The sequence below is a fragment of the Alligator mississippiensis genome, chromosome 3, assembly GCF_030867095.1.
Source record: "Alligator mississippiensis isolate rAllMis1 chromosome 3, rAllMis1, whole genome shotgun sequence".
In the NCBI taxonomy this organism is placed as follows: domain Eukaryota; kingdom Metazoa; phylum Chordata; order Crocodylia; family Alligatoridae; genus Alligator; species Alligator mississippiensis.
This window is the reverse complement of record NC_081826.1, coordinates 16364890-16376125: the sequence shown is the minus strand read 5'-3', so window position 1 is coordinate 16376125 and position 11236 is coordinate 16364890. Positions and strand designations below refer to the sequence as shown.

The 11236-nt window shown below is 39.7% G+C and overlaps 1 protein-coding gene across 3 annotated transcripts in view; it reads right to left on the bottom strand.

The window, feature by feature from the left end:
* Positions 1 to 462: 462 nt before the first annotated feature.
* ASAP1 (ArfGAP with SH3 domain, ankyrin repeat and PH domain 1) overlaps positions 463 to 11236 on the bottom strand; it is a 282558-nt gene continuing 271784 nt past the window's right edge. For all 3 annotated transcript variants that reach the window (XM_059723743.1, XM_059723744.1, XM_059723746.1), the window contains 3 exons: positions 8925 to 9427; positions 6491 to 6613; positions 463 to 3188 (listed from right to left, as the gene is read on the bottom strand). In XM_059723743.1, the coding sequence (XP_059579726.1) occupies positions 3114 to 3188; positions 6491 to 6613; positions 8925 to 9427 (701 nt within the window). In that variant the 3' untranslated portion in view covers positions 463 to 3113. The remainder of the gene's footprint in view (positions 3189 to 6490; positions 6614 to 8924; positions 9428 to 11236) is intronic.

The following is an 11236-nucleotide window of genomic DNA, read 5'->3' as shown; positions in this document are numbered from 1 at the left end:
TCAATTCACAAGTTATGAGGGGACGGTTGGAGTCTAAAAAGGCTGAGAATCACCAGGCTAGGTAGTAACTGAGACAGGTGCTCGGCTCCAGGGATCACACTCATGGCCATCGAAGAACCATTTCACACTACAGCTGTTTGAGAGATTCTGTTCTCCCTTCTGGAGAGAGGAAGATGACTGACATGGCAAGCATTTCTTTCCAAACAGAAAGCCACTTTACCTGTAGAAAAGCCCACTGGAGAAAGTGTCACAGCAAAATGCACTCATTACTCCATGCGTTGGATTAAAACACTTAACTACAGGGAAATGCTTCTGTACATAACAGATATACATGCCAATGGTGACCAGGCAAGGTGTGTGCTATATCCAAGTACTTAAGATAGTCTCTTGCACTCCACTGAAGTAAATTGTCTTTTTCTCCTCAAGGATATTCCAATTGACAAAAGGGCCTTGGTGCAGATGTCTGGGATCAACTGAATACATTTATTTAAAAGCGACTTTAAATATTAAAAAAGTAGAAATTAACACATACAGTACTCAAACTGTCACATTAAATACATGTGAAGAGACAAGTGTACTGATGTTTGACCTTAACATTCAAATAAGAAGTCAAGATTTTAACTAGTGGCACTACCAGAGCTGATTTCTATACAACACGTCAATGTACTATGTAATAAAAAAATAAATAGCAACTGCTGTTCAACAGTAAATAAGACATCATTTGCAGAACATACTTCCCCCTCCTGGGGCAAAAAAACTAATTAGCTATTTGTCCATAAAGATCTAGACTTTCTCCAATACCATGTCATGTACAAAATTGCAGAGTGGCTCATTGAGTTTAAATAATACCATACTTAAACTCAATCAATATCATACAACGTGTTTTTCAGGTTTCCTATGACCCACGATAAGCCAGAATAAACAGAACTCTTGTTCCTGATGGAACTCAATTTCAGTTTAAAAAAATGCATATATACTACTGCAAAGAGCGTAGAAAAGAATAGCATTTGACTCAACATCATTTTACATGTCCAAGTTTCTTTATACATTTTGCTTTTACCAGCTCATTTTGAAATCACTTAAAAATACACTTGACCACAAAACGTAAATAGTTTTTGTTCTTTAATGCAACTTAAAACATTGTATTAATGGATAAAATGGAATGCAAAATAAACTCTGGGCCTGACTTCCTTCCAGAAAAAGTACGAGTCTGAAATACTGTGGGTAATGCTGTGGGGGAAATGCCAGCAAGCTTCGTTGCACTGTGCCCTGTTTTTTTTTTCCTTTTCTTGTTTTTTTAAGAATAAACTTGTTTTTGTCATAGATGATGAAGCAATTGTTTAAAAGCCGCTTTCCAATAACAGTTCCAATATTTTGCAATTATCATGCAGGTTTTATTAGACTGATATTTAAATTTTCCATATTAGCCATATCAATAAGATTAAATATTCACTGACTACAGCTTTGTCAAACTGCTCTAAAAATGAAAGCTTTAAGAAAATTTGCATTGTGCTTTTATGAAATGAAAAATTCTCCTGGGTAGCCAAGATGATCTACGATAAAATACAAGTTATATCTGTTGTTGTGCTGAAGTCACATCTATCTTAAGAAATGTACCAGGCCTACATATGAAAAGCAAGGAACCTGACAAAAACGGTTTACGAAGAAAAACAATTGTGTGTTAAGTGTTAAAATGTAACATACTGTAGAAAATGAGAAAAATGAATGGATTTGTATTTTAATAGCGTTAGATGCTTTGAATAGAGAAAAAAATGCGAGTTAATTAAGTGCAAGGAATGTGTTTTCAGGTAATGCAGTTTCATACTTCTGAAGCTACCAGGGGTCAAATGCAGCACTTGAAAGACTATTAGAAATTTAACCTTATAATAATGTGTTTGCTGGCTGATGCCTGGAGGTAAAACTACAGACCACAATTTTGGTTTAATGAAGACTATTAAAACAACTTGATATTGGTGATTTGGGTTTCCATCATCAATAGCAGAAAAAGGGCAATTTTCACTCTGATTTTTTTGAAAAAAATTATCTACAACACTGAGTTTGCCAAATAACACACCACTTACAAAGTTTTACATTAGCTAATTATAACCTTCAACGATGTTGAAGCCATTTTTAAATGACAATGTTCAGACAGCCAATTAGCTATAAACTAATACTGTTGCAGGCTCACATTTCAATGTGAACAGTGAGAAAATTGAAATGCTCTCTTGTTCAAACTTAGCTATGTGACTACAGTACTATTCATGTACAAAGACAGGTTTTAAGTAAGCTTCTAAATGCATGCATAATGCCAAGAGTAATATTTTCTAGAAGTTAAATGGAAGAAGGTTTACCAAATAGTACATCTTTCTAATGCAGGACAGTCTGACTAATGTTTAATAAAAAAGTTCTCAGAGGGAAGTAATTTGTAACCTTCTTACAGTGAGGTAATATCACAGGGAAACTGCACTCAGTGCGGAGGAGTCCACAGAACAGAAACATGAAATGCTGGATGCGCACCCAGAAATGCTACTGCTGTCTGTAAAGTCAGTGAATATTTCTGTTGCTGTTTTTATAATAACACTTAACTGAACACTTCATTTAATAAATACCAAAGTGGGTTTCATAGCTGTAAATGGTGTACACTTAAAAACTGTAGACTGGTCTTTAAAGGGGCCCAAACCATTCACTTTGAAAACAGAATCTAACTTTCTAATCATATCATTGAAAGTACGGAGTTTGTTAGGAACAGTCATTTCTATACAGTTACATGGGTGATTGAAACCACCTATATTTGGAAAGCTGGCAGTTCGTACACAATTTTAACAGCATGGACAGAGATATAAGTGCTAGATGCCAAGGATGGCTTCAACAAACCCAATAAGGCGTGCCAGGTTCCAAGGCTACCATAATACTGGCAAAGGCAGAATAACACAGTATATTTACAATGCGGATATAATTCACCTCATGAGGTGGACCTTAAATGAATTCTTATTTTGTAACAGCAGCTATATATACAATTGTGCACAGGATTACAGGGAGGCAGCAGCTGTTCGCTTTTGCTAAAAAGCCCGTCTTGCATGAAGGATGTGCAATGCTCAAGTTTTGTATGTTTATTAGTCTGACAGAATGTGCACAAAGGACACAGGGAAGACTCCTTTCCTCTCCGGCTGTCCTTCGATGTGGCCAATCTGCAACAAAGGAGACGAACATGATTTAAGGACTTCCCATTTATCCCATACAACCACCACGCACTTCTTTCTGTGTGTCAGCGCAAGTGAGCTAGGGTTCTGCATGTTTCGCCCCATGCCGTGTAAACCCTCCACCAACTGACCCAGGTCAGCTAACATTTGGCTTTATATAAAGATCAGTAATAAGCCATCCAAACAGCTTAACTGATAAACATAGGCACAAATGAATGCAGGTAGAATGACACAGAATTAAAGGACTGTCGTTGGAATGGGAGGCTGGCAAAAGTCTTGTATCTCATTGAATTGCAAGAATTTCAGGAACATGGAGGAGGAAAAGTGCACCTTTAGCTACAGGTATCAGACTATACCTGGGGTATCAATCATCTGAATCATTGCTGACCAACTCACTCCACAAAGATATTAGCTAAAAGTGGAAAATGACATGGACTAGTTTGCTCTATATGATGGGCAGAAGAAAACCTTACAGAGCACTCCTTACATCAGGCAAAGAAGAGAAACGAGGGATAGAGGGCTCATCTACCCTCTCCCTGAAAGAATCAGAGCCCCAAAGCCAGGTCTAAGCCCTCCTGCTTAAGAAGGATAGAGCCAACAAGTCCCGCGAACAAGTGGACCACAAGGTTGCAGTCATCAGTTCCTACAGAAAAAATAGATGCGTGGAAGGGGGATCCAAACATTTTCAAGTAAGTTACCTGGTGTGTGGGCATTTCACAAACTACAGCTCTGACTGCATTAGAACAGCAGGTGTTTCACTACAGTCCTTTTCTGCCTCGCAGGTATAAATCTTGGTCCACTGTTTTCAGAATAGCATAACCCTTTCTGCTCCATAGGTTGCTATAATTGGGGGGGGGGGGGGGGGGGTGTGGAAACTAGAAGGCAAACAGCTGAGGCTACAACAGCAAAGACTGTAGGATATGGCCCACCAGCTCTCTTTCTGTCCAAGAAGCACCTCTTGGTTTGGAGCTCTCCGCAACATTTCAAAGAGAGGCTTCTTAAGGAGATCCCAGCTTCATTTACAAACCAGACTTAGCAAGCGCTGCCAGCAGCATTCTCACTTCCACCCAGCGATTTGGGGGCATACAGCCTTGACCAGACACTGCTTCATTCACAGACTCCACCGATCTGAGACGGTTACTGATTCTAGCATTTATTCCTGTTTTGTGGAGCTGGTGGATTGACTTGGCTGGTTTTAAGGCAGGTCGACTAAGGGGTTAGATAACAGGTAGACCTCAGTGAATCTTCACAGGGCCTCAGACTCCAAAAGTGATCTGCCTTTTGCACCTGACATCTGTGGACAGCATCAGAGGTTGAAACCATCCTGTATCTGTAACAAGAGGGTCCTGATTCCAACTGTGGTCTTTGAGCACTGTTGTAACAAAATCCTTTGCCAAATAAAACAATTAACTGCAAGCCATTCTCTCCAAATTTCCTTGTATCAACACTTGCCTTTAAGTAAAGCATATGAAACACAGGTTTCCTTATTCTAAACAAGTAAGAAGATTTGTGAATTTAAGGAGAAAAAAAAGAAACATTTTCTCAGATACTGAAACAGGACATGTTGAATATATTAAAAAGTTACAGCAGAGGGGTCATTAGACCTATAGTTCTGCTTGGAGTCAAAGATACAGAAGTGATGAATTCTCTGCAAACATATCGATAAGGACTATTGTCATCAGTGATAAACTGATAACATGCAAGGTCCTCTGGCCATTTGATGGCAATGGAATTGTTACTATTCACATGCACATGAGATAACTCCTCTACTTGCATCGCCAGAATTCAGTGCCAGTACAAATGCATGAGGCAACTCCATCGACTTCACTATAACTGTGCATTACAAGTTCATTAGGATCTCTGACTTAGCAAGGAAATCACCAAATTCTCTTTTCAAGATCTAGAGAAAACTGACATCCAAGCAACTTTTTAATATTCTGCAGCTGTTGTACTGTTCTTTATGCCAAATGCATTTAATTGTGCTTGTATTATTAGGAGACCAGCTAAATATAACAGAGCAGTTACCTGTAGAAGCACGGACCTTTGCCTACTCCCTCTGTTGCCATTCCTCCCCCACCCCAATTTGGCCAAGGCATTCCCCTTTCTGATATTGTGTCCTGGGTCTGAATCCTACTACTCTCTGGGCTTCCTGTCAATTGATGAAAATAAACCTTGTGTGTGGCACAGAACCCACTCAGCCTGGGCAGCACTGCAGGTGGACAGCTGGACTAACAGCTGTCAAGACAGCACAGAAGTTGGAATCGCATTTTTATTAATAAAACCTGTCTCATTTCCCCAAGCTGCAGCTGTGAGGAAGAGAGAGGCAGGATTCATTAGGGCTTGGGAGGAAGCCAGCAGAGAGTGAATGGAGGACTGGGGCCTCTGACTGGGTGTGAGGTTCGAAGCAGAGGACTGAAGACTGGATCAGGTCCAGAGAGGCTGTGGAGAAGGAAGAGGTTGATCCACAAGGGAGACCAGAAGTGAAACAGGAATAACAACTGTTGGGTAGGGAAACTGCTGATAAGCAGCATATCATTTATGCAGGAAAACCAGCAGTGCATGGGATTAATGATGATAATCGGGTGGATTCCCAACCGCTCTAACAAGCGCATTCAACATTTCTGGAAGACTGGAACCACAGGCTGCCATTGCCAATAGTCATAAAAGCAGATCTGACACCTCCAAATTTGATGGAAAGCTGGTATATTCCAAAGACAAAGTACTACATGTCAGATGCGTCTTTCTGAGCAAGCAAGAGCCATCCCCTGGCCAGGGTGTTTTTAGCAGCTTTTAGGGGAGAGGCAGAACCCCACCACTGGAACCCAGAAATTCCCCTCCCCATATTCTCCTTCAGTTTAAACCCTGGATACAAGTCTAAGTCATTACTACTACTTGAGGCTTTTGACAGAAGAGTCAAGTATGTTATGCAAGTCCTGTGCCATTCTTGACATGGTGTCATTGTCTACTTTCTCCTAGACCTGCAGAAAGGTTAAATTAATACAGAAAAGCACAAGTATCCAGGCAGTGTCTGGTCTCTTGGGAAGCTCACCCAATTAAGCAACTGTGTAAAGCCAATTGTAAGGTTTGAGGCTAACTTCATCTGGAACAGGGGGGGATCATTTAAATACTATATATATCTGTTTTAAGAAACTAGATGGGACTGATGTTCAGGACCTTTAAATAAGTCAAACAAGGTGTATAAGTATGAACAAGTTAGCTGCTGCTCAGCTGACATGACAACCAGAAAAGCATCAGTTCCTCAGCATCTTCATAAAAGGACAGATACTCACCCACCACTCTTGGTCCTCTTCACCAGTTACAATAATTACTTCTCCTTCAACAAAGGTAAGTTCATCATCATTATCTGCTTGGCAATCATAAATGGTCTTTACTCTTCTGACTTTGTTTTTCCCCTTAAAAAAGGTAAAGTTTAAGGTTAAGGAGCTCAGAGAAAGGGATAACAGAATTTAAACAGCTTTGGACTCTGTTTTATTCTCCAAAACCACTTTATGTCATCAGGCATTTGTCTCTGACTGCAAACCAAAAAGGATAAACAAGTTGCACTGGTAAAGTGACGGTAAGGAAGTTTCATCAAGGATTTTAACCAAGTTTAGTGGCTGCCATCGTTTGTACTTAAAACTGTACACATTTCAGAAAACCCAGCATCTAACATACTACTTTATTAAATTATTTTGCACTGAAATGATATCAGAGCCATTGTTAGCAGTATTTTCTGCTTAGGCTAGAAAGCAATTCTGACAACTTTAATATCATTTCAGTCCACACACTGACCTTTTAACACAAACCAGAAATAAAAATGTTCTCTGATTTTCAGAAGATTCAGGGGCTGAAGAAAATAGCAAATATAAATCCCACTATTTAAAACGGTCTCTAGAAGTTTTGGATCCCAGCCCACTCTGCATTCTTTGATTCAGGTCTAGATGCAAACTGAAATCTGAAAACTGTATGAGATTTTCACCCAAGAGGCTAGAAATCTCGTATGAAATCTAGTTTCAGAAGACTAGAAACCATTTAATACTGACAACATAAGCCACTGATGAGATAATCTACTCTGAAACCAAAACATGATCTCTAGGTCTATTTCTGCCCATAGTTAAGAATTTGTATCAAAGTACTGCCCCATTAGCTCAGATCTAGACAGTTATGTGTATGCGGTAGAATTTGTCCGCTTCTATACATTGCATTTCAAACACCACTCAGATGGAAGGTACCGTACAGGACAGGAACAATGGGAAAAAGATCTGTGCAGAAAGCTATTAATAATAATTCTCCCAGATCATTTGAATGTGTGTACATAGCTTCAGTCTGTAAATACAATGGAAGGAAACAATTTCTACCATCTACAGTGTATTCTTTTTTTTCTAGTTCAAGCAAGAGTCTGTAAACAGTTGGATTTCTATACATATCTCAAGGCATCAGGATGTGAAAGAAAGCGACTGACATTGCTCCAGGTAGTTGGTACTTTGTTGTTAGTAGCTTTGCTGACATTTTAGTAATCTATTCCCTTTAACTCATGGAAGTGATGGAAAGGTGAATTCAAGCCTGAGGTGGTCTGCGTTTCTGCAAAGTACTAAGAGCTGGATTTTAAAAGAGGGCATATTTTCAGAGTTGATTGGGACAGTGAGGTGTAAAGAAACTGAAATATTTTCAAAGCATTTAATTTTCTCCTTTTGTTAGCACGTCCCTTACCCCAAAATGTATACGGTAGTTTTTTACTGGCACTGAGACCATTTTTCCTCTCTGTAAATCCCATTTAACTCCTTATTAATCGTACTTGGTCAAAGCTGCCGTACACTTCTGAAATACCTGATTTCCTAAACTGGTTAACAAATGAACTTTTGCTTGTGTAGTCAGTGGCTAAACAGAATCAAAGGGATTGGGCAGATGACACTAGCATTATTGGCTGTCACTGCAGATCTTGCTCTTACATGGAAATGGAGACAAGGGAAGACATGTCTGAGATGGGATCATGTCTCCCAACAGCCACACTGCCAGCTAATGGGAATGACCATGTGTGCGCACACAGAAAGAGGAGCTGGGTATGGAAACCCCGTGTGCCCCCTACTACAATTTGTGAATGCCAGCTTTCAGACAGGGACAGTCCAACATAGCTGATGTAAAAATAAATGCAAGTAGAAGGTTCAGTGGTTCATTCTCAGAACATTTCAAATGGCCCAGGTGATTATCTGTATTTTAAAAGATATGAAAATACTTCAAAAGGCTAATGCAGTATTTGCCTTTCTTCATGGAGTGGGAAAAGGAGCTTATAAAGGTGAGTTTGCCCCACTATTTTTCAGGTAAATAGATGGGCTAGAAGTAGCACTGAGGGCTTGATCTGACCCAAAGGCTAGCGGCTGAGCACCCCTGCTCTAAGCACAGAAAACTCCCTTAATTCAGAAACAGAATTTGTTCCCTTCACAATGCCAAAACGAAGTGGTGAATTCAGATATACTGCCATGCTCCTGGGCCTGGCCTTTTGCGTTCCTTATCCTCATTTTGGCATGTAGGAACCTTTGTCATCACCTTCATTACCTGTTGAAACCATTCAAGAGCACACAAGTCCACCTGCACCTTCACTGGAGCGCAGTGTCACCTGTATTGTGCACTGAATGTCAGTACACCTTTCTTGCAAATTTAGCCCTAAGGCCACTTCAAAGCTTGCCATAAGGCTTACAAACAAAGTGACATCGTATAACTACCCACCATGTTTATTTTCCTGGGGAGCGGCACGGGGGTCTCTGGGAGGCTGTGCGCTATGTCATTAGCATCTTCAGATGGTTGTTTTTGGACGGCGTCTCTAGACTGTGCATTTGGAGAAAGATCCAAGGAGTGAGATTTCTGATTGGTCTCAGAGGGTGGAGGCTTTGGAGATGCTTCTCTGGCTTGAGTTTTAGCCAACGCCTCTCCTAGCTGAGGTTTGGGAGGAAGGTCCTTCATTTGTGGCTTTGGAGGTAAGTCTCCAAGTTGTGGTTTTGGTGGCAAGTCTCCTAGTTGAGGTTTTGGGGGGAGCTCTCCTGGTTTGGGGGGTAAATCTCCAATTTGAGGTTTCTGGGTTTGTTCCACAGGTTGAGACTTTGGGGCCAAGTCTCCAGGTTGTGGTTTCTGTGGCAGATCAATAGACTGTGAAGACTTCAGGAAGATTTCTGCATGAGGACTCGGTTTATCTATTGAAAGATGATGACTGGTTTCTATTTTTCTTAGTGCCACTGAAAGAGAAAAAAAAACCCAGAACATTTTCAAATGCATTTCACAATCTCCTTTTCTCATATTACTTTAAAGAAAGGGGCCTTAAACGTAAAAGATGCTTCTCTATAGAAGGAAGAAATTCTCTTTTTCAGGCAATCAAAATACAGGCTGCTGTAACTGAAATTCTCTCTCCAAACTCAAGAACAGATATCTGTAATTAAGCACAACTAAAGAAAGCTCAAGACCTAGCAGTTGTCTTGGTTAAGATGTAATTTACACATCTTTGAAATAAATTCTCTCCAAACAAACAAATAGACTTAGTAAACTTTTTTGGTGATGTTCAATTAACTTTTTTAGTGTCACTTTTCTTTCATCTCTCAGTTTTCAGTTCTGCTTTACTTCCATGACTACAGTGAACTATGTTTTTTTAAGCACATCTGTCCAGAATCTGATGCTTATAGAGAAAAAATAAGTTGTTGATGAAAACATCATGTTTTGACTAAGATAAAGAAAGAACTGTTCAGTGTTCACTATTTGCTTTTAGGTCAAGCAGTGCTATAGGGAATAACTCCAAGAATGTAAACCTACTACACATGCTATCACAATATAATCTACTAGAAGAACACTTTAATGCCATTGTATGCGACTAATCTAAATTGAAGATGAAAACCATGCATGATTTCCACAACGGTTTCCAACACACGGAAAAAACATCTAGCCATATGTGTGCGCATGACCCCAACTTCTGGGCACACAATGTAGCACATATACAAACATATTAATTCGAGGTTGAAAGTCACACCCAGCAAAAAATTTTCACAGCAATTCTGATACTAAATACATTGTACTGAACTTAAATACATACCTGGATAAGTGCATAATTTGCTTAATTGCATAGCACAATGCCAGTCCCTATTTTTTAGTTAATAACAAATATAATGAACATAGTGAATTAATAGCAAACATTAGTTAAGTGCCTAAGCTATCTGAATACAATATACGTCTTTCAGTCTTGCTGTCTACTTTGTAAATTAGCTGTACCCTGATTAGCTGTACAGAAAAGGTGAAGGAGGCAGCTGTCAATGGGCTGCTATTAAGAACCCAGAACATGATAAGAGCAAGTCACTTTCAGGGCTGCTATCTACCCTCGTTTTTGCTACCCACTCTTGTTTTCAAGGCATCCAATAGCAGCCACAAGAAGGAGTATTAGAGGCCTTGAAGATGACAGCAGCTGTCAATTTGGGGGCTGCTACCACAGCAGAACTGGCAACATGGTGTTACTTCATGAGCACTGTTTACATTAAGTTCAGATAACCACGTACTCAGGGGTAAATGCACAGCATTTTTTCACTCCTGAGCGTATTCCTAAGAACAAGAGTAGACTATAAATTATCATCCCTCTGAAATGATGCTATAGTTTAGGATACCAGTTTTGGTGTTGGGTCATCAGTCCCTCAAAAGCTGGAACAACTATTGGCTCTGCTTTCACACTTTTGCATATTGCCCCAAATTAACTAGCCTGTGATTATAGCAAACTCTAAATTAATATTAGAATGAGTGAAAGCTGATGTCTTTCACTTTAATGTGTACCATCTCCATGATGTTTTGAAGGGATATTGTCATACTGTAACAATTAAACCCAAATACCTGCTGACAGAATGGATTTAACATTTTTATTTCCCTTTTATCATTTATGCATTTTTCTCACGTTGCAGAACCAAAGTAGGTTCCAGCTTCCCTTGCTGGTTTTCAAACTCAACAACGTTTAGTATCCACTTGCACAGTTGCACACACAATGTTACAGCCATTTTTGTTTTCACCATCTTTCA